This window comes from Typopeltis vanoorti, chromosome 1, assembly GCF_054136105.1.
Source record: "Typopeltis vanoorti isolate ZY-2024b chromosome 1, IOZ_Tvanoo_1.0, whole genome shotgun sequence".
NCBI lineage: Eukaryota > Metazoa > Arthropoda > Arachnida > Uropygi > Thelyphonidae > Typopeltis > Typopeltis vanoorti.
Window position 1 is genome coordinate 185,016,038 of NC_143549.1, and position 25,635 is coordinate 185,041,672.

At 34.0% G+C, this 25,635-nt stretch overlaps 1 protein-coding gene across 1 annotated transcript in view; it reads right to left on the reverse strand.

Annotated features, from left to right (window-relative positions):
• Rgl (Ral guanine nucleotide dissociation stimulator-like) overlaps positions 1–25,635 on the reverse strand; it is a 240,729-nt gene that overhangs the window by 146,173 nt on the left and 68,921 nt on the right. The window contains exon 6 of the mRNA XM_090395825.1: positions 13,945–14,078. Coding sequence (XP_090251951.1) covers positions 13,945–14,078 — 134 coding nt within the window. The remainder of the gene's footprint in view (positions 1–13,944; positions 14,079–25,635) is intronic.

The following is a 25,635-nucleotide window of genomic DNA, read 5'->3' on the forward strand; positions in this document are numbered from 1 at the left end:
ATAAGACAAAATAAAAAAAAATGTTAAAATGCTAAATTGCCTTACTCGGTTTCCGATTGTCTTTTTGGTATCAAAAATTTATATCCAATGATATTTTAGCAGTGATTCTTCCCCTTCGTCATTTATTTATTTATTTGTATTATGCATATTACGATAATATCTAGTGCATAACCTCGTAGATATGTTGAAAATATAATGTGAAAAATATCATATACGGAATGATTCAACATTTTTGCTCATTTTGAAGATTTTCTAATGCTTCCCCCCCCCCCCTCCTTATTCTCTCCTGGAACTGAATTGCATAACTACTTTAAATTTCTATACAGGTTTGAAAGCTTTTCTAGACAGCATTCAAAATCAATTACTTAATTTTACCATTTTGACAAAAGATATACGGCAATCAGATTACATCGTGAAGCTTCTAAATCTGTTCTATTTATTTGCAATCTAAAACCAGCTGTTTTACTGCCCGCTGAAATTATGTGAAATTTTAGAAATAATATGCTATATTTTCACCATGCAAAATTGTTTATATGCATATCACACAAAAGAAAGTTCAGTAGTATTATTTGTGTTTGTTTTTCTTTTAAAAAAATCTAAATATTACTACTTCTGCTGCTGGAAGCTATTTCTGAAATAATCTACGTCTTATAAATACTTGGTAATTCTACAAATCAGTGCACCGGAAGAGTTGCACTGATTGATCTTTCACTTTACGTATAATAATTGAATAATTTTTTTTCGAATTTCAGAATTTTCAAATGTTTGCTTTGAAAATATTATGTCAAATATTTATATTTTTAAACAATATTTATTGAAATAAATATGTCCTTTTTCTTTCATTTCTAGCGAAATAGCATTATATGGATCATCACATTTCAGTTTAAAAACGATTTTTTGTTATTCATAAAGACAAAATAAAAAAAAATGTTAAAATGCTACATTGCATTACTCGGTTTCCGATTGTGTGTCTTTTTGGTATCAAAAATTGATATCCAATGATATTTTAGCAGTGATTCTTCGCCTTCGTCATTTATTTATTTATTTATTTGTATTATGCATATTACGATAATATCTAGTGCACATCCTCGTAGATATGTTGAAAATATAATGGGAAAAATATCATATACGGAATGATTCAAAATTCTTTCTCATTTTGAAGATTTTCTAATGCTTCCCCCCCCCCTCCTTATCCTCTCCTAGAACTCACAGGTTTGAAAGCTTTTCTAGACAGCATTCAAAATCAATTACTTCATTTTACCATTTTGACAAAAGATATACGGCAATCAGATTGTATTGTGAAACTTCTAATTCTGTTCTATTTATTTGCAATCTAAAACCAGCTGTTCTACTGCCCGCTGAAATTATGTGAAATTTTAGAAATAATATGCTATATTTTCACCATGCAAAATTGTTTATATGCATACCACACAAAAGAAAGTTCAGTAGTATTATTTTTGTTTGTTTTTCTTTAAAAAAATCTAAATATTACTTCTGCTGCTGGAAGCTATTTCTGAAATAATTTACGTCTTCTAAATACTTGGTAATATCCTCTTAGCTGGAGGAAAAGTTGAAGGCTTATTACTCTCAGTGCTATTGAGAAGAAAGGGAAGAACACTAAAGTGCCCCAGGCTGTAGTGCAGAATATGTCAAGAATGTCTTGTTTCCTTTTCGATTGTTGATTACCTATATTCTAACAGAAATACTGATATTTCGTTTACATGCTTATACATTATTTATGCCAAAATAATTGCTTAATTTATAATGATCAGTTTCACTTTTATTATCAAAAGTTAGAAATTAAATCATACAATTATCTTGAAAAAGAGGATTTGAATTATTTTCAAAGAAAAGGTGCATATGCGTTTCATAATCTTCTTTTTTTGGGGGGGGGGGGATATAGACCTAAGCAATCTGCGGATATTTCAGATAATTTATTTCATAAATCGTTCGCAAGACAGCTGTTACAAACGTAAATCACTTGGGGAACATACCCATTCATTTTAGTGTAAAACAGTAGCAAAGGTTCAGTTACTTTAGATATCTAATCTAGAAGAAAATGTTATGTCTGCTGAGATTAGAATCATACGTGAATAATTTTTCTGACATGATTTCTCTATTCGTTATAATGTAACCAATTTCCAGATTTTTTTCCCTCCTGCAGACTTCATGTTATATGCAGTGATTTCTTCTTTGAACTATAAGAAAAAAAATCAGATAACAGGAGAAAAATATGTAGTATTTTCTTTTCCACTGGCTGAATTTACAATGTTCTTTCTTTGTGTTTTGAAGAGAAACTGCAAATGACTTTTTTCTTACTATTTTTGCCATTATAACATCTCATATAATTATAAGAGTGACATTTTACTGTTTTTCTACCACACGAGAAACAGAAATAAGGTGGTAATAATATTGTTGATTCTGCCAAACTTCATTGTAGCAGAAATTGTTATTACAAAACTTTGTAATATATATATATATATATATATATATATATATCTCCGAAACAAGAAATTTGGAACCCATAGCACATCAATGTTGAGTGTTGGCAAGGTGAAAATGTTCCCGTTATTATTTATATATTTCATTTATTAACTAGGGGGCTGTGCCCAACCCCCCGTGTTCCGGTATGGTAGACCAGTTCTCCTTCAATTGTGATAACTCGAAAGGGGGTTCAGCCACTGAATTCTGATGACTCGAATTTTGAAGACTCGACACTCAGGGTAGCCCCTGAGTTTCAAAACGTTTCGATAAACATGACATAAAAAAGCTTATCATTTTATATATATATAGGGTAGATTTTATTTCATTATTTTTTATTGTTTTGATGAAATACTTTACCTGGAATACTCTTTCCAGTTTCTCTGTGTCATAAAAAGAACTTAAAAATTAGCCTTCAAGATGAAAAAGAAACAGTGCATTCGGGTATCCCTCTATCAATATTTGTAGTCCTGAAAAGGACTGTTTTGATGGCCTTGAAAACAAACATTTTTTATTTCATACTGTTCAGAATTTAAAATTCTTGAACAGCGTGGAACACCTTGAAGCAAGGGTAAACACACAAAGCAGTTTTACACTCAGGGCACCAGATTTTTGTTTCCCTTCTGATATTTTTTTTATTACATACATAATATTTGCGTGGAGGTTTTTTTTTTTATTAGCCGTTGGTGGTAGATTTTCGGGATAATGGTTGGAGTTAGCAGCGTTCAACCTCAGATGTCTGACAGGATTTCCTGTTTTTCTGCTTGCTGAAGAAGGTGCATGTGCATGCAGCAATGCTTTCGCAATTTCTATTCTGTACTGTATTCTAGATATAATAAATTTAGTTTAATCCTTTATCCAAGTGTGAGCAAACAAAGTTTGCGCCTGAAAGTATCTTCAGGACTGGGTTAAGGTGGTACACACCAGGGCAACTCGTTGCAAAGGTGGAGCAAGCTACCAACACTCCTATCCTAGTATCTCCTATAATGCAAAACACATCTCCTTGCGGATATGTCTATTGTTATGCATTAAGGGAAGGGCCACTACCCAGACCGGTTTCGACCTTTATTGAGGTCTCTTCAGTGGGAGCCAGGCCCAAGTCGAGATATCAGGCAGAAGCATTTGCAGGTCATCTCCTGCCCTGGTGTGTACCACCTTAACCCAGTCCTGAAGATACTTTCAGGCGCAAACTTTGTTTGCTCACACTTGGATAAAGGATTAAACTAAATTTATTATACTCTAACCAAGTGGAAAATAAACTTTCAACATCCTTCTCTAAATCCAGAGTAATTTATTAAAAAAGGGTGGCACACCAATTGGCAATTCCTATAGGTGGAGATGACCTGCAAATGCTTCTGCCTGATATCTCGACTTGGGCCTGGCTCCCACTGAAGAGACCTCAATAAAGGTCGAAACCGGTCTGGGTAGTGGCCCTTCCCTTAATGCATAACAATAGACATATCCGCAAGGAGATGTGTTTTGCATTATAGGAGATACTAGGATAGGAGTGTTGGTAGCTTGCTCCACCTTTGCAACGAGTTGCCCTGGTGTGTACCACCTTAACCCAGTCCTGAAGATACTTTCAGGCGCAAACTTTGTTTGCTCACACTTGGATAAAGGATTAAACTAAATTTATTATACTCTAACCAAGTGGAAAATAAACTTTCAATGTATTCTAGATATGTTATGGTAGACAAACATTTTTTCTTGTACAGGAGGAAACTGTTCCAAATAACAAAATCCAAACACTTCAAAATTCAAATAACATGTCCAAACACTTTTTTGTGATTTTTTTATGCTGTTTTCTCATTACAGAGTAGAATGATAGCTGCTGATTGCACCTGTCGACTCAACCCATAGTGTCGTTGGTCCATAGTCGACTCAACCCATTGCTGTATGCACACACAGCAATGGGTTTTTCTTTCTTCAAACCATGCTTCTCCACGGATTCCGCTGATGGATTGTGCAGGGAAGATAGCAGAAAAACATCTTTTTTGTCTTTCCAACGTAGTGCAAAGACTTTCCCTCGCTGATAAGTTCGGATTTCCCCCTTCGATAGCTTTCCTGAAGCCAGATCTGGAGGCATATCTCGCCTTTTTGCATTTACAGTACCATAACTATCTGTAAGATGCTGTAAAAGCAAATCAGCGAGTTCAGGATACATATATAGTAATTATCCATTATAATGCAGTAACCTTTCCCCAGTAAAGGGTCTAGTAACTGCATTACTGCACACATCGACAAGGGGAGATCCGAATATTTATCGTGCTCGATTACAGTTTGCTTTCCCGTATAAGGTTTGAAATCCCAAAGATATCCACTTTCCGATTCGCAAAGCATAAAAAATTTTACTCCATACTTCGCTTTCTTTTTGGGAATATACTACTTACATTTCAGTCATAGGCTTTCATCGATACTCAAGTCTCTCTCAGGAATGTAGAGTGATCTATATTTTTGACGGATTTTCATCAGAAAATCATAAATTTTGTTGAGGACTGGGCAAGGATGTGTTGCCTGATCGTATTCTTCATTATTCTGAAAATGCAAATACTTCATGATGAGACTGAATTGTTTTTCAGTCATAACATCACGAAACATTGGCGTGTTCAGAATCCAGTCTGTAGACCAATACATTTCGAGAGCGGGCTTTCCAAATGTATTTCGAAACTTCGGGTTTTTCACTTTCTTTATTCTGATATTGCATTTGAAGGATGACAGTGATTTTAAATATTAATTTCACCTGTATCTGAATATCACATAATTTCCTGATTTATAATAATCAGGAAATATGTATATTGTCTGATTTATAATTTGCTAATTTATAATAATCACCACATAGTTTCAGTATCGAAAAATTAAAGTTATGTGGAACAATTACTAGAGAAAAATAACGAATTAAATAAAAACTGTACCTATGTTTCATAACAGTTTTCGGGTGTGTGATAGTAATGCAACGGGGGGGGTTAAACTATCAGAGGCGAAATAAAGTTCAATTCTATTGTAAAAATATGGAAATGAAATTTCACATTTGATATACATATTTTGAATGATAAAAATAAGCAAATGTATCTCTTACTTTAAAAATTGGAGAATAAAATATCTGAATTATGCAGAAAATATAAATTTAAATCATAACTGTTAATTTCATTTTGTAATGACCAATTATACAAGGAAACCAAGAAAGTGAAAGTACAGATTACTATACAACATGAAGAAAAAATTTAGTAATATGATTAAAGAATTTCATGTTATTCTCTATAAAGCAAAGTTGCTCAAGCGTGTCCTAAAGGAAATCTGTTAAGTGTTATTCGATTTCGATGGTTTTGTACAAAAATTTTCTTTTCTTTTTTTAAAAGAATATTCCAAATAATTATCGTGAATTAATTTCTTCGAGAACAAAGAAAAATCTTTTGTCTAGTAGCGATTAGAAACAAATTAGCGCAAAAAAATAAAAAATTAAATTGGTTAAGTGAAGAAATTATGCAAGACCTTTATTTTGTCCAGAAATTAAAATTGTATTGTACAATAAAAAGAGAAAACAAAAATATAAATAATTTCTTTATTTTTAGTCTATCATATATAACTAAAATCCAGTTCACCAGCATGGAACAAGAAAGTCCATTTCTTGTTATAGGCAACTGAGAGGCAGCTACGAACGGGAGATAATCCGATTAACCTTTCTCTTCAGAGTGAGGGTTTATCACACCTTCTAAGGGACATGACAGTCAAATTGCACTTCTTATCCAGGTTCTTTAAACAGGTGGGCTGAATCTTATCCAGATTTAGTTGGACGTCTATAGACGTCCTAGCCGGTAGGAAGGTTAAAAGTGAATTAAATTCTCATTTGTTTAAAGCCCTGGCAGCAATAAAATTAGTTACCTTTGTCACAATTCTCATCACATCATCCAAATCCTTCAAGCCTGATTTCGCACACACTGTCGCCTGATGTATAATGCAAAAAAACAAACCAGGAAATGACCAACATATTCTGTAAATCGTTTGATAAAACCGACATTACGACCAACCATATTAGGCGTGCCGTCAGTTGTAATCAAAAATATTTTCGATAAATCTATCTGTTTCTCACAGAACACTTTAACAACACAGTCGCATATGTCTTTACCTGTCGTATTTTGAGGTAAATTTTATCACTTTATCAATTCCTTGTGCATAGAATCACCGTGAACATACCTTGCAATAATAGCCAATCGAGCTGATGATGTAATATCTGTAGTTTCGTCAAGACAAATGGGAAAAACAATGCCATGAGTTCAAGTCTTGTTGTATTTGATTTTCTATACTAGCATTCATTGATATAACTCTGTCTTTAATAGTATTCCTACTTAATAGTAACTCTTTCATGCGCTTTACAATAGCTTCCTTATTATGAAAGTCCTCAAATACAAATGGTGCACACTGTACAAAAGCTTCTTTAATATAATCACCATCACTAAGTGGTTTCCCATGATTAACAATAGTATGTGAAATACTGTAACTTGCAGCTACTAAATTTGAAGGTCCTGAAACAAATTTAATTAAGTTCCTGATTGCGATTCTGCAAGTTTTAGATGCTGCAATATGTATTCTTTGCATTCTTCAAAAGTTTTTTTCCAAGAGCCATTTGTGCTTAGTTTCGAAATGTCTTCTTACATTCCAAGTTCTACTCAAAGATAGCTCACCACACAATTTACAGAGAACTTTATCGCCTCTATCAATAACACCATATTGTTCAGTCCAGGCATCTTGGAAATTTCTTCCACTTCCTTTCTGTGATAATTTTAGTTTTTTATTAGTGCTAGCTGCCATTGTAAAGGGTTCACAAATTAAAAAAGAGCACAATTATATACAGTGGTAATTAAGCAGTAATAATTAATAAGAACTAACAATTACTGGAAATGAATTATACACCAGCAAATCAAATTACTTAAGTGGCAGACCATGCAAGGCTACCACTACTTCTTTCAGCAGGGTTGCCAAATTTATTACCGGTACATTTGTAGCAACCTAGTTACATTTTACTCTCTATCATGCTACTAAATAGCAGCTATTTAGTAGGTTTTGTTGTGACATCATCGTAAGTTGTTACTATTTGCATTAATTAACAAAATTTACTGAATTAATTGCAACTATAAAAATGTTTTCATTATTTACTCAGATAAATTCAATATTGGTGCGAATTATATTATCTGTTAAAGTGGTTTTAAATATGTTTTTATTATTATTATGTGACACCTCCATGTTTAGAACTTGTATTACTCAGTTGAGAGACTTGGAATGCATGCATGAACGAATTTCACACACAAGTCAAATGAAAACTTTAAGTTTATAATATATAAAGCACGTATTTATAAGTTTGATATCGTATAATATTGATAATTTTTTTATAAGTTTTTATAATATCATATGACTATGCAGAAATTATGATGATCAAGAAAGAAAACGTAAACTTAAAACACTTGTTTATAGGCTAGTTACAAAATAAAATAGAAATAAGCTATACACAAAATAAAATAGAAATAGGCTCACTATAAAATATAATTCTTTCAATGAACCGAAACCTACCTTTGCCTTAACTGAGAGCGATCTTACACGATTATCACAGTTTTTTCATTAGAATACCAATATCTTTCAACATCCAAAGTGTGTCAGTTCTGACACATGTGTCATAGGTTCGCCATCACTGATTTAGAGTATATTTAGGGATCACAGTGGTTAGTTTTTAATATTGCTCCTAATATTATGTTCTTGGAAAGGCAATCTCTCTCTGGCAATTTCAGAGAGAGCTGCTGTGGCTTTTTCATCCTCCACACTAGTGTGGAAGCTCGAACAGTTTAAGGCTGTCCATAATTTCTGAAACCTCATGAACAGAATTATTTCTTGGACTATGGAAGATATAATTGAGAACAGTACTATGCATTCCAGAACTATTTCAAGAATATGGTGATGATAATTCATCCACTTCTACCTTAGTAGAATCTTCTGTGGGACCATAGGCACAAATATCTCTTGTCCAGTTACCCCATTCTCATATTTGCCCACATCACTCTACTTGAGACTGCCTGCCATTCAAGAAGATTAGCCTCATATTTAGTGTTGAATACTATGGCTACTCCTTCTTTTCCTTGATTGTCATTGCCTGAATATAATTTTGTATTTATTGCTCAGAAAGATCTCACCAGTTTTTGCCTTTTTTTGTTTCAGTCACCCCTATTATATTGATCTGGTACTTATCCAGTTCCTCAGGTAGCTCCATTTCTTTGCCATTCAGGCTTCTTATGTTGATAGTACAAATCTTGAACTCTAATGGTATTGAGTTGGGGTGTGTTTTAGGGTTTGTTCCAGTAGCTGACTTTTCGCTGTTTGCCCTGGTTCTCTGGCGACAACAATGGGGGCCTTGTTTAACCGGGCGACGCCCCAGCCGGCATGAAATTCTATCATGTTGTACCGAGCCTGAGCATGTTTAAAAGCTATTAGATTTGATGTGGTCGAGTATCTACGAAATATATCTCATGCTGTTTTGATATTTTTTGGCTGCCTGGCATTTCTGGGTTCCACCATGGCTTTGGATAGAGTGGAAACTGAGATGATGTTTTTGCAACTGAAGATGTTGATGCCTGGACAATACAATCTGTTACATGCTTTGCTGCTTCACTGACAGGTTGACTGACCATTTCAGCATTAAATCTTGCACAAAGGAAAAAGTATTCCAGTTAGTCTGGTTCATTATCCGCATGAAAAATATCAATGTGGAGAACATGGTTACTGTGAAGACAGTGTACGAATAAAAGAAAATTGTTTCCATATATATTCTCTTTGACATCATAAATGAGCAGTGAAAAAATGGCGGGGAGCAGACTGTAAGATCTATTGCAGAATATGGGCAGGTAGGAATGTGAAAGAAAGTACAGAAGTCTATTATTCAAAAGGGAGATGTCATTATTGTCAAGGATTGTCCAATGATACGACCTCGTACATTGATGTTGGGACTACCCCACAGAGTGTGTTGTGCCCATTAAAGTCACCCATAATAAGTATGGGCTTAGAAAGTTGCAAGACAAGGTTATCAAAGTCTATTGCATTTAACTCATCACTCAGTGATAAATATGCTCGATTTCATTTAAGTTATCGCTCAGCGATAAATTTGCTGACTTGCAGTAATAAGAAATCCCTTGGTTAAGGTGAACTGCTTCCAGAACAGTATTAAGCTGAACATGATAGAAAGGAGTATGACTGCCCACAAAGACGGCTACTCTGCCATGAGTAGAACTATTTCCAGCATACAACAGTGAACTTGTAGTATGCTGGAGATATATGCATCTCCATTATACAACACTGAAATTCCTTAAGGTAGGGTGCTCACTGGGTTTTAAATGTTTCCTGCAGACAGAAACAGAGCAAGATTTGTTAGTATGCTCTTTACTACTACTACTACATTGGGAACAGGTAGCCACAGCAGGCAGTTTGGGCATGTCGATATTTCTGACATTTAAAGCATCTTAGATTATTAGAAACACGCAGTCTAACAGAACAGTTGAGATACTCTGCTTTTAATGATGGAGATTTAGGTGTATCAAAAAAAAAAAAGTTAGGATGATATTCCTGGTCGGATCCAGGTGACCATCCCTATGTATCAGGATGCACCTAATATCCATCATTCCTTGATCTTTAAGATCTTTAATCTCCTCATCGGAAATCACTTCTCTACAAGAACTGAGTATTTTATGAGGTGTTACTGTGATTGATATTCCACCCAATGATGTTGCTCAGTAGTTTTTTAGAATGTTCTAATCATGATGTTTCCATAGATATCACCAGAATTATAGTTTCTTAATTGTTTTGAGAAAATCTGCCAGTCCTTCTAAATCCCCTTTTAATAAAGAAAGATGACATTTTCCCTATTGGCTTTTCACATGTTGCATGAATGATGAGAAAAACTGATACATTCATACCAGTATCATGTCTTTGTTTCTTACTTCTGTTATCAAATGAAGTATTACAGTATCAGAACTTGGTTGGGATCTTGTTAGGGCCCTGAAACATTTGCACTAGAGCTCCTCCCTCCCCTACCCCACTACCACCACAAGCCACATATGGATGCCCGTTGACTGACAAGCAATGACTGCACTGGGGAGTGAACACCAGCTTAGGGCTTGCTGTACCACAGCAAGCCCTAAGCCCAGTTTTTTGCCTTTGAGGTTCAACACCGTTGAACCTCAAAGGCAAGCCCACAAATTGATTGATAATGACTGGATGGTTCATTCCACCTTTCTGGATTTGTTGTTTCAAGAAATCTTGAAAGGTGGAATCTTACATTGAAATCAATTTTATTGAAATCTTACATTGGTAACTCTAATTCTTTTTTTAAAAACTCCTCAGATTTCTTAGAAAAATTAAAAAATGTCTCATTACAACCTACAGATTTTATGGTTAGTTTTGATATAAAATCTTTATATACCAATGTACCTCTCAAGGAAACTTTAAAATTACTTGCTGACATCTTTCCTCAAGATATTATAAAACAATTCAATTTCGTATGTCAAAACAAATTTTATAGCCAAGTAGAAGGAACGGCCATGGGAAGTCCTCTTTCTCCAGCTTTAGCCAACTTTTATTTAGAACATTTAGAAAAAGTCCTCTTCACATCTATTTTCCCTCAACCATCTTTTTGGGTAAGATATATAGATGACATATTTACTATTTGGCCTCACAGCAAAAACGCTTTACCTTCCTTTTTAAACAGTATTAATTCCTTGCATCATCGCATAAAGTTTATTATGGAATTAGAAGAAAACAACCAGTTATCTTTTTTTAGACGTTCTCCTCATCCGATCACCTTCAAATATTCTTACAACTACAGTGTACAGGAAACCAACATTCACAGGTCGTTATATTCTTAAAGAATCAGCCCATCATCCATGTCAAAAAACAGGAATTATAAAATGCCTCATCAGAAGAGCCAAAACTAATTGTTCTACTTTTGATTATCTACAGAAAGAACTTTCTACTATCCAACAACACATGAAACTCAATGGCTTTTCTGAAAAAAGTACTCAACATCTTCTCAATTCTTATAATCCTCCACAAAACAACAAAGTTTCAATACGTCGAGTGCCTATTCCTTATATCTCCGGTATTTCAGAACCTATCGCAAGAATTTTAAAGAAATATGATTTAATAGGCGAATATGACTTGATAGGCGAAGAAGAGGGGATATGATAGAAACATTCAAATTACTAAAAGGTTTTTATAGGATTGATGCAGGGGAAATGTTTCAGCTGTGTGATAGTGATGGAAGAACAAGAGGTCATCTCTGGAAATTAAAGAAGAGTGTGGTTAACAAAGGTGTCAGAACAAGGTTTTTTGCCTGGAGGGTGGTGAATGAGTGGAATTCATTGCCTGACTTTGTTGTGAGCTCTTCATCTGTAAATGAATTCAAGAAGAGATATGACAGATATTGTTTTGCTAGTTTGGGTCTCCCGCGATGAGTCTACTGACTCCATGGAGATACCCGTAATAATAATAATAATAATAATAATAATAACAACTACGTATTCACCTATTAACAAATTGTCTTCTCATTTTCCTTCTCCTAAAGACAAACGCTCAATTTTATCTCTTCCCAGAGTTTATGTAATTCCGTGCAACTGTGATCTCTCTTATTTTGGACAAACTGGACGTTCTCTTGAAAAAAGAATCCAAGAACATCAATCATCCATTCTTCACAACAAACCTGAAAAGTCTGGATTGGCTCAACACGGGATTGAAACTGACCACAGCATCCTTTGGTCCAGGACTCGCCTCTTACATAGATCCCGTTATAGGTTCGAACGTTTGTTCAAGGAAAGCATGGAGGCCTTGCTCCATCGCCCCAACCTGAATCGTAATGACTGTATATCTAATCAAAAATCTGGGAAAGTCTAATCAAGATTACTCATTATTATTTTTTTTTTTTTTGTAATAGCAAATTCAATCATGTTTCTACTTCAAAATATTCCGTTTCATACTTAGTGATATAACATCATGCGGCGTGTTCTAATTTTAACGATCTATTGTTAGTATTCTAGCTTGTATTTTTTAAACTGTTCTTGTAATACCACTGACGATGGTCTGCTATTTCCAGACCGAAATATTTGGTTAAATAAATATCTTTCTTGTGATTACACGATTATATCATTCACCTTTCTGGATATCCAAGGGTTGTGCCACATGACAAACATGGCGGCAGGGCATTGGATCCCAATGAGGGTGGTCTGGAAGGACAGTATATAAATGACTTAAGAGAAGCAGAGTAAAGAATATATGAAGAAAATCAAAGAAAAAGAATAAAAAAGAGCCAGTACCATCAATAACAGGTCCCCTCCACCATTAACAGGTGCCTCATGGGGAGGACATGCTAACATCCATAGAAGTTAAGTTTGTATGCAATTAAGAAAGAGGTGGAAGCTACATTTTGTTTCCTCATAGAGTAGTAAGTGAGAGGAATGGTTTGCCTGTTATGGTAAGTATATCTAGAGTGAATGAGTTTAAGAGAACATACAAAAACTGATGTGGGTGATGTATGGCCTCCCTCAGTGAGTCCTGGAGGTCAGATGGTACAACATACTACCTAAAAGTGTGAGTCAGTAGGTCAAATCCAAGATGGCAGAGTTCTTAATGAGGTATTGATTTATAAAAGAGGGAAATATAAACCTGAATGAATGTGAAAAGTACAAAGGAATTTCTCAAGTGCTCCAGAAAATGTTTATTCAAACATTCTTGGAGAGAAAAAAAAAAAAAAAAGGTCAATAAAAATCTGTTATATGGAAAACTGGTGAAGAATAAAATTTCTGCAGACTATTAAAACATAATACATACTTTTGGAAAGCACACTACACAAAAGAGCAGGGGAAAAACAAGAAACTACATTTGACTTCAAATGTAAAGGATTTGTAACTAGATGTAAAAGTTAAAAGGAACATAGAAATTTTCTTCAATATATCCAAACTTAATCAGAAAATATCTGTCATAATTTTTTTGCAAGTAAAAAGACCCAAAGAATTATGGCTTAGTAATCTTGAGTTTTATAAATTTAACTGTTGCAGGATATAAAATAACTGATTCTACTTCTACTTTCTCTCTATGTATGCCTTTCGATGTTTTGCAAGAGACAAAAATTCCACATTCCAGAAGGAAAAATTGTGACAACTCTGTAAAATTAGATAACTCAATTCAGATGAAAAATCCTTATAAATGTTCCTTGCATGGGATCTGAAGTATTACTATCCATCAAAATGACATCCTTGTTACTGACTGCACTGCAGAAGTATTAAAAAAAAACTTAACTGAGGTAAAAACAATATTAAAGCAATAATAAATCAGTTTTTAAAATCTGAATTTGATTTAATTCAATTATTCTAATTACAGTATATATTATGACCACAGTAATTAGAATAATTGCAGAAATTAAATACTCTTAACACTTACAGCATCCATCCAAGTTAGCTGATGAGCAAAATGATCTTCAGCAATCTCTAGAAATTTGTATGACATAAGAGAAGGTGTATTGTTGTTGTCTTCACTATAGCTGGTGGTACACCAGCCTGTAAAGATCTCTGGAACTAAAAATGAAAGCTGAATAAGTAAATCTGATAAAAATCTCCGGATCAATTTAAAATTATTTTCTTCCAATAAAATCTGCTTCTATTGAGAAATAGTAGTTCAAGCATACTAAGTTTAAATTATTCTTTTCCATTTTAAGCATACTGTAAACAGTGTGGATATATATGCATTTTTGAAAATTATGGAGACAACTACCGTGTTTGAATAAAAACTTTAGTTTAATATAACTAAAATCGTGTTTTAGTTATTTGTGTTTGAATAAAAACTAAAGTTTTTATTCAAACACGGTAGTTGTCTCCATAATTTTCAAAAATGCATTCGGATCACCGTGTAAGCTTAAAAGAAAGGATGTGGATATATATCTTTCTCTGTTCCAATAACTATAAATTTCTCTGCTTAATTTATTATTTTTTTTTTTTTCTATCACAGAAAAAAAGGACTGGTACTAAAACCTACTGGATATTTTTACATCAATACTCATACTGCTAACTTTGAAACCAGAAAGATCAAATCTCTTGATTGCAATAAACCTCCTAATATTTTGGGCTCCACCTAATAAAAAGCAGGAATTTATCAAGTGAAGGGAAAAGTTACTAATTTTTGGTGCTTCAGCAGCAAAACAATTAGATAATTAAAAGCATTTATCCTGTCAAAAAAGACAAAAATATATATTTTAAACTGACAGAAAATTAAAATACGCATACCTACCTTTTAAAGTAATCTACAAAACCAGCGCCATTTTACTTATATGCAATGGCATGCAAACAAAACGAAAAAAAGTAAATGCAAAATTAATTGCTCTGGTACTTGTAAATAAAATAATTGACTCCTTTCTTAATACTTACTTTTTTCACTGGGATTTTCTGGGATACTGACTTTGCAAGTGGGGCATTCATACTTCATTAATTACATTTTTTTTTTTTTTGTGCCACATGGCACTATTTTCATATGTTATCATAGAGTTTGCTCTAACTCAACTGAAATGAAACTTAGTATTGGCCTAATTGGTTAATTTATTTCAAGTTTAATACTGTTCTGACTTTCATAAAAACAATTCTGCTAAATGAAACCAAAACAACGAGAGTGATATAAACTGAGCAATAGACAAAATTAGGCTTAATTCAACTCATGGCATCAGTGGAGGCAGCAAGGCAAAGGGAAACATGAATCTTAAAAGCAAGCTTTCTTATAAATTGAACTCAAATATACTTTTGTACATATATCACTTTTTATTTTAATAATAATAATATGACTCAACATTCTTCATCTTCTCAAGCTATCATCTTCTCTACAGGAACCCACCTGCATACCAAAAGACTAACAATGGGTTGGCAGTTGAGGACTCAGGCAAATGTATGTTGTACTGGCTTAAAAACAAAAACAGAATTATGATACACTGTGCATAAATGATTATACTGGGCAGAACATTACTCAGCTAAACAAGGCTTCCATTGCTCTTGTCATGAAACTGGGATGAACAGTGCATAAGTCCTAATGGAATAACTCCATATCAGCAAAACTAAAGATAGGTATCATCATCATCCTGAAACTAGCTAAAGAATTACCAATTGTAAAGTAACTTTATGACTTACACGTGTAGCAAAAATTGTATAGAATTATTATTTTTATGGCTATTTTGCCTGCTTTCGTTTAGGAATGCCCCCTTTTTTAATGTCATTGGCTTTTTACTCAAGAATTCTTAGGGCATTACAGATGTATTTTAGAAACAAATATATGCAGAATAATAGAGGAAGAAAATTCGCACATACCTTTTTTGGATGTTGTTGGCTGTCTTCTTTTTGCGATACTTCTATTGTTAGGGTGTTAAAAGGGAAGGGGGGTTTTGGAAAAAGTGTTTAACACCCTAACAACAGAAGCATGCATCGCAGAAAGAAGACAGCCAACAACATGCAGTCTCTAATACATCTGTAATGCCCTAAGAATTCTTGAGTAAAAAGCCAATGACATTAAAAAAAGGGGCAGTCCTAAACGAAAGCAGGCAAAATAACCATAAAAATAATAGTTTTTAAGTGGAGTAACATGGGAATTTTTTCCAGAAATAATACCTATATTGTATAGAATTTTATTTAAAAACTGCAATATATTTCATTCAACATTATGTGGACAGAGTGCTAACTACATTCAAAAGATGAATCACAATAATGAGTCATAATTCATCCACATGTTAGCTCATGTCTCTCTTGCAGCTGAAGTACATATTACACTATTAGAGGTCAAAGGAACAATTGTAAAAAAGGTGCACAGATAAAAACTGATGAACAGTTAATAGTAAATCACCTTCCAAACTTTGGATATTGGCATGCAGTCTGATCAGTTTTCAAGTTCAGACAATATCGTAGTTTTCTGTTTCTAGGAAAACATAATAAATTTGAACTTGCTAAAATGAAGTTTAGTCTGGTTCCAAAGAACTCTGTGCCTAATGTCAATAGTATGCGAAACAAGATCAGACTTGTCTGATTCCAAAAATCTAATACAGTCTTGATGTTCGTCAATTCTAATCAATGCAGAATGGCCAAGTCTCTCCAAAATAATGAAGATGGCATGAGTGAGGTACATCATAGACACCTGGTTAATATGTGCATGAATTATGACTCATTATTGTGATTCATCTTTGTGAATGAAGTTAACAGTCTGTTCACGTAATGGTGGATGAAATATACTGCTGTTTTTAAATAAAATTCTATATAATTTTTGCTACATGTGTAAGCCGAAGTTACTTTACGATATCGAGTGCACATGTCCAATTAAAAGTATTAAAGAATTACAAAGTCAACATAACTGATGTTACTAAGATGAAGATTAGAAAAGAACAGGTGAAACAATGCCAAATAATAACACTACAGGATGTTAGATTCAGACAGCAGTGATTAAAGAAAAGGAATAACTACAGTAGTTAACAACACTGAACATAAACTTCTTCAATGGTAATATCAAATAGTTATCTGGACAAATTTCAGAATAGAAAATTGGACAATGAGACTTATTTGTGTCTAAAAGCACACAGAAAGTTCTAGTAAGAAAGACAGAAATTTCGAGTTAGAGAGGGCAGCTGACAAAGAAAAACGAAAAGTTGGTTCCTATTCGAGAACAAATAGTAGACTATAAAATGAATACCAGAAATATAGAAATATTTGAGAAAATGTGGAGAAAAGAGCAAAGCTAATAAAAACAGTCAAGTACTTGAAGGATTTCCGTTTAGGATATGGACTATTGCAACATAAAGTGCATAAATTCACACAGAGAGAGAGCACATGAGAAACAAGAAAAATCTTACTATGTTATTGTTAGTGGTATATCTTTATGGTTGGTGAGGAAACAACAGCCTATTAAAGAATTTGATGTAGGGATTGAACATTTAATTTTGACATGATAAAAATGAGTATCAAACTGAAAAGAAAAAAATACAAAATTTTTTAAAAAAAAAATCAAAGTATATCAGATTTCTGAGGTGAACAGTAGACTAAAATATACAATTACTGGAGAAAAAGTAATCATTTCAAAACAAGAATCAAACCTTGATAACTCAATGGTAAAATCTGAAGATAACATTGATTCAAGCAAGGATATATATATATATATATATATATATATATCAACTGTTCGCAAGGACAGAAAAAACAATAATAATGCAAGTCTCTGGCAAATAATTCAGCAAATATCCTAAGAGAATGCGTAGAAATTTCAATATAACAAAACTAAAAGAAGACACACAAGTTGGAGTCTTGTAAGAATAGAGAAGATAAATATCATGCAAGTTAAAATGTTCTGAAGTGTATTCAAAAGCTAAGAAATGAAAGAAGAGTAATATACAAAAAAGGAATCAATAGTGACATAAAAAAAGTAGATATTCTGGATGTCTGGAGTATTACTTTGGAAGTATACTAAATAGATAATCGGTGATAGAACAGTGGAAGAAAATGTTAAAGAGGAATGCAGTCAGGAGTTCTCATAATAAAATTTAATGGAATAACTACAGCACAAAGAGAAATAATTAAACAACAGGTTCAACCATTTCAATATTTTGTCTCTGTCATAGAGACATCTTCAGGTATACAATGTTAAAATTGTAATAACACACAGAAGAAATAATAAGTGGAAGAAATGAAATTAGACTACATAAAGACTAAGGTAAACATCAACTGTAAACTCTGCAAAGGCAACATAATCATTACATTACTAGAGCTGACAAAGGTGATGCTACTGTTGTCATCAATTCCAGTGATTATAATCAGAAAATGAACGTGCTACTCAGAGACTGCACTACTTCTAAATTATGATCCTACTAAGTCTCAGAAGAAAAAAATTTAAAAGGCTTCTTAAAAAAAAAAAAAAGTCGCATCTTAGCCTCCTGAAAAAATAAACCTTTTAGTTCTCACTCCCCCCCCCCTAAGATATATAGATTGCCAAAAATTCATAAACACAATTACCCTAGTAGATGGTATGGACTCCACCCCTCCTCTTTTAAATTAGCCAAAAAGTTAACTAAATCTTTAATTCCACTTACAGGCCACACTTCTTATTTAAAAAATTCCACACCTTTGATGTCACCTCCTTATTCACAAATATTTCCCTTTGTAACACTCAAACTTCACAGAAAAATGCTTCCCCCAGCACCTAAGCCTAAATATACATTTGCAGTTAGGAGTATATCAATACTTGAAATAAATAAAGCCATATGAAACCTGAAAAGGCAGCAAGAAAGTAGAACTAGATTCAACAGAAATGCTCAAACGGATATAAAAGTTTCACATTGATTATACTGCATAATTCAGATTGCCTAGTCAGATCAATGAATTCCAGATAAATTTCTCTTATTCTTTACAAGTATGGTGGTAGATCAAGTTGAATACATCTATAAGGATAAGATAGAAATTAGCCAAAACACTAAACAAGAAGTATACAAGACAGCATTCAACAATTTTAACCAGTGATATGAGAGAGGGGCTAAAAATAAAATTGGTGATCAAAGACTAGAGACAACAGATAAGAGTTTTGTGATAACTGAGAGATGTGAACAGATAGAATGAAAGGTAGAATCATATTAAAAATGAAGATATTGGTAAGAAACTTGGTACTATTGGCATTCAAGAATATGTGAGTGATGAAGATCTAAGGTGATATGATCTTAAACAGAATGGAAGAGAAAAATTTAGCAAAACAGTGTTCTATAACAGGAGGGCAAAAAAAAAAGAACAGAGAAGAACAACATCAATATGCAGTGACCTAGTCAGTATTGTCTACAATAGATGGATCTTGAAGTGATTAACTTTACTCTTTAAAATTAGTAACCATTATCCTTTGTCCATACTGTCATTCTATTCAAAATCATCTCACAGGTACTCCAACTTTGTTACTACTGTCCTCTCTAGTTTAGCATCATCATCAGCAAACTGAATATTTCACACAAATCGTTCTCAGTATCAATAACATACAAACTGAACAACAGTGTCCTAATACAGAGCTCAGTGGCAGGCACACCACTGGTGTCTCCTGCCTTTTCTTTTATTCAGCTCCACCATATAATACACTGATGCCTGCCCATCAACTGCCTTCTTATCCATGACACCAGTTTCATGTCTATCTCCAATTTTCTCCAACTTACATAATAAGGTTTCATGCAGAAACCCATTGAATGCCTTTGCAAAGTCCAGCAATATCACCATACAGTCTTTTGCTTTTCTGATACAAATGTCACTTGTACCCACAGAAAGTAAGTTACTAAAACAAAGATATCTAATGCATGTACACACAGCCATGCTCTCCCCATAGGGTATCATAATCCTATCCATCATGCCTATCCCTAACCATCATTCCTGATACTAATTGGTATGCGATTTCTTACTCTGTTTTGGTGGATTGCATATGTAATCTAACAATCTTGTCCTCTATCCACTCATTTGGAACTCTGATAGTACTAAAACTTTAACACTGCCATTTCTCTTGCATTTACCTGTAACAAGCAAACTGATAATCTCATCCAATCCTATGACTGTATCCCTAATAACATTTAATATCATAAACAACTTTAATTCATCTTCTTCCTCTAATCTCAGTTCAACTGTTGTCACATCAATCACTGCGTTATTCATGATCATAATGCTAAATGGATATAGACCTCACTATCTATTCTGGTCTCATTTTTAATCTAATAGCCTCTTTTGAGGTCTACCCAGCCTTCTCTTCTCAAATTGGTTTATATCTTACTGTTTAGGATATCAGGTGGTAGCTATTTGGTTTACATGTTCTATCCAATTTTGTTTATATTTTTTCTTCTACTGATTTTATTTTTATTTTTTTTAAAATGTCTTCAATTGCGTGTGTCGAGGTTGCAGTTATTTTCATGAATCTCATTTCATGTGTTTATATTTTGTTTATCTTGTTTATTTATTGAGCCTGTGTAGCTCAGTGGATGTGGCGTTTGCACACCACCGCGCTTGGCCGCACGAAGGAAGTCTTGGTTTCGAGTCTAGTTGGCGACTAGAGGAAATTTTTCTAAGCCTTTTTTCGACCGGTTCCCGAGTTAGTCGATCTCTGGCACGGGCAAGCAGGTTTTTCCTCCCGGAAACTCGGGTTTTTCGTCCTGTAAACTCAAGAAAATCGACCGTAGAACCCACATTATTTCAGACATTAAATATATTGTGTTAGGGTTAGGGACCACGAGATGGCGGCACATTTGAGCCGTCTCTCTTCACTGCGTACCGCTTAATTAGTGATAGCCTTGGGCCATCTGTCTCTGATTGGGTACCAGTGGAGATTGAACTGCCCACTCAGTCTCCAAAAGTTAGATAGGGCTGAATGGCCTCGCCTACTCCCATATATATACGGGAATAAAAAGGCATTAGCTGATTTTTTTTTTTTTTGATTTATTGCCCAAATTTTACTGATATATAATAATGCAGGTACTGCTAAAGTACTGCATATTTTTAAGTGTTTTTTTTTTTTGTATTTCTTTTTGTACAAGATTCAGATCGAGAGTTCTATTTATCGGGCCTATAACCTGTAAAAATTTTGAAGATTTTAATTTTTTTTTCTCCATGTCATATTTCACATCGAAGATAATTAAAAGTATTTTATTATTAATAACTATTTTAAATCTAAATGGAGTTTGTCCAGAAAATGCCATTGTTTAGTTTTATTTATAGATATTTTTATTCTAAACTGTTTTTACTATAATGTTTAAATTATATTCTCTTTGTAAATTGTCTTCCTTATCTGATATTATTACCTGCTCATTTGCAAACATTTACTTTATTATTCTGAGAAACCTCTCTGCCTGAGTTATTTAAAGTGTTTCAATGTATAAGTATTATTAATATCTGACCTCCATGGAGTCAGAGCTTCGTCATTGGAAATACACACTATCACACATTAAACTCATTCAACTGTGCCTTAAATTGATTCATGTGTCTACATTCACAATACACAGAGGTAATGCATGCCACTCACTAACCACTCTCCATGCAAAAAAACTGCTTCTCACTCCTCTGTTTACACCATTCTTATACAGTTTCCAGGGATGGCCTCTTGTTCTACCCCCCCCCCCATATCTCATTCTATGAGAAATCTATGTCAGCCTGATAACAACCACTGACTAACTTTCTTCTCTGAACCCTTTCTAACATATCCTCATCACCATGAAAACCCTGTGACCAAATCTGTGCACAATAACTCATGAAGCCTGATCAAGGTCTTATACAATGAAATAATAACCTCTTTATTACTGCACGCCACTCACTAACCACTCTCCATGCAAAAAAACTGCTTCTCACTCCTCTGTTTACACCATTCTTATACAGTTTCCAGGGATGGCCTCTTGTTCTACCCCCCCCCCATATCTCATTCTATGAGAAATCTATGTCAGCCTGATAACAACCACTGACTAACTTTCTTCTCTGAACCCTTTCTAACATATCCTCATCACCATGAAAACCCTGTGACCAAATCTGTGCACAATAACTCATGAAGCCTGATCAAGGTCTTATACAATGAAATAATAACCTCTTTATTACTGCACGTCACACACCACCCTTTTGCCATCATCTGATGTGACATCACAACTTATGCAATGTGGCCCCTGAACTTTTGGTCCTTGTCTTCCACCACTCTCAGTTCACTCATCTCCTCTACCTCCTTTAAAGTTTCCCACCAAGTGTATACTTTGCATCCCATCATTTTTTACCAAATTTCAAAACCTTACAACTTTGCAACATGTTCTGACAGTTCCACTTACCTGCCTGTTCATACAATCTATTGAGGTCCTCCTGTAAGGTCATAACATCTGCTTGTGTCAGCTTCACATCTGACCTCCATAGAGTCAGAGACTCATCGTGGGATGTACCCACTATCACACGCAAAGCTCATCCAACTGTACCTTAAACATTCAAAACACACTCGGCCAATGCATTCCACTCACCCACCACTTTCCGTGCAAAGAACTTACTTCTCACTCCTCTGCTCACATCCTCCTTATACAGTATTTTATTAATGTAAATATTTAAAAGTATCAGAGACAGGACATCCTCAATCTACACCTTGGTTTATAGACTGTTTTTCAGACATTTTTATTTCATTATCTTTGTATATATTCAGTACTGCTTTTAATAAAATATTAGGCATATTTTTTGTAATACAGCAAACAATATAGGTCTTTTTACTTTATAAAATGCTTTTTCATAATCTGTAAACAAAAGGTGAGTTTCTAAATTAAATCCTCCTATTTTTCTCTATAAAGAAGTGACAGCTGCATTCATTGTGGAGCATCCTCTTCTACTTCCATTTTGACACCAATATTTTTTCACTATATATATTTTCAATTTTTCATTAATTATTTCATTATATATTTCAATATATATTTTGTAGCATATATTCAATAAACTAATATCTCTGTAATTAGTAGGCTTTCTTTTATCCCCTTTTTTAAATGTGGATATTATACTTCTATTATATTCTACTGATATTTGTCCACTTGTATATATGTTATTAAAAAAATTTTAATAATTTCTGATGAAATTAATTTCAAGCATATTTATGGTTTGGAGTTTATCCAATCTTCTCCTGCTGATTTATCTTATTTATTTATTTACTTAGGTTGTCATTTAATTCTTTCTTTATTATTATATCATCTAAATCCCAGATGATGAACCTATGCCACACATGCCAGAGGCAGCAGATCTGAGAATTTTGCTGGCATGTCAATGATTTACAGGTGATATCCTTTTATACGCTTATCAATTATTCAATTTTTTTTTTAACTATTACAATACATACAAGTTAAATTTTGTTTTACACGAGAGTAGCTATGAAGACGTGCATATGATTGGTGCGGTATTAACAAAAGATTACGTGATCCAAAGACAAAGGCAACCGATTGTTAAGTTGAAATGCTAATTCAACAAAATTCAATAACATCTGAAACTGTCATAACATTCACTATATATTTCTTAGTTTTAACACATTCATGATGGGGGTGTCGTTTATCATTCTGACGGAACTTCTCATTACCGGCGGGCTCAACTAACACAAAAGTTTCAACCCTTAGTTGAATTTTATAGCTGCTTGTTTGCATTTGAGCTGGCAGGCAAACTCACACACTCATTATATGGCATGTTACAATTCGTGGTAGAATTTTATTTGAAGTCAGCCTTTGTGATCTGTCATAATAACAGATATACAAAACCAATATACAAAATGATGGTACAACATGACAAAATTTCATTCCGGCTGGGACATCGCCCGGTTAAACAAGGCCACGTTGCTTTCGCCAGGGAACCAGTGCGAACAGTGAAAAGTCAGCTACTGGAACAAATCTGAAGGCACACCCCAACTCAACATCACCAGAGTTAAAGATCGGTACTATCAACATAAGAAGCCTGAATGGCAAAGAAATGGAGCTAGCTGAAAAATTAGATAAGTACCAGATCGACATAATAGGGGTGACAGAAACTAAAAAGACAAAAACTAATGAGATCTTTCTGAGCAATAAATACAAAATGTTATATTCAGGCAATGACAATCAAGGAAATGAAGGAGTAGCCATAGTATTCAACACAAAATACGAGGCTAATCTTCTTGAATGGCAGGCAGTCTCAAGTAGAGTGATGTGGGTTAATATCAGAATGGGGAAGTGGACAATGAGACTTATTTGTGCCTATGGTCCCACAGAAAGTTCTACTAAGGTAGAAGTGGAGGAATTTTTTGATGCTTTAGGAAAAGCAACTGACACTATGAAAAAGGAAAAGTTGGTATTTGTTGGGGATCTAAATAGCAGAGTAGGAAATTATTGTCAGACATGCAAAAATATTTTGAGAAAATTTGGAGAAAAGATCAAAGCTAATAATAATGGCAAATATCTGTTGGATTTCTGTTCAGGACATGGACTGGTTATTACTAACACCATGTTCCAACATAAAAATGTGCACAAATTCACATGAAGAGAAGAAGCAAGGAATAAGAAAAGTCTCAGTGGCTATGTTATTGTTGATAGTGATGTTTTCTCCCTGAAAACATCACTATCAACAGAGGATTTGAAATTGGAAGTGATCACTATTTAGTCTTGAGCAGGATAAAACTGAATTTCATATTGAAAAGAATAACATGTAAAAAAGTTTTAAAGCGAATAGAAGTTGGGCAGCTCTCAGATGTGAACTGTAGACTAAAATACACAAAGATTATTGAAGAAAAAATGAAAGAGTTTGAGAACAGGAACCAAACTATGGAGATTTAGTGGCAAGCCTCTGTACACTCTGATGTCCTGCACCAATTGATTGATTCAGCCAGAGAGGCATGTAGTGAGGTTTTCCGCAAGGATAGAAAAATCAGAATTCCATAGTGGACACAGGAAGTTAAAGAGGCAGTGAAGGAAAAGAAGAAAGCATATCAAAAGTTCCTGGCAAATAAGTCAGCTTTTGCTCTTAGAGAATACAGAGACAAATGTAAGAAAGCAAAACACTGTGTAAAACTAGCTAAACAGAAGTCATGGAAGGACTTTGGCAAGAACATAGAATAAATATCAAGAAGGTGGTAAGATATTCTGGAGGTTGTTGAAGAAGCTTAGAAATGGAGCAAAGCGTGCAGTAAAAGGATTTAGAGATGATAAAGGTGACATGAAAACGGGAGAAAAAGATAATCTTGAAATATGGAGTAATTACTTTGAAAACTGCTAAATGAAACAAGCAGTAATGACAGCATAGTGATAAAAAAACACTGACCAGGAATGCAGTCAGGAACACATATCCATACTTGAAGTATAAAAAGCCATCAAAGGCTTGAAATGTGGAAAGGCAGCAGAAGTAGATGATATTCGACCAGAAATGCTGTAGTATGGTCGTATAAAATTCTTATAGTGGCTGCACTGCATAGTTCAGAAAGCCTGGACAGAGAGATGAACTGCCGATGATTGGAGTAGAGCTCTAATAGTACCCATATATAAAAAGGAAATAAAACTGAATGTGAGAATTACAGAGGTATTTCCCTACTGAGTGTTCCTGGAATACATGCAAGTATACTTGAAAAACGGTTGAGAAGAATTGTGGAAGA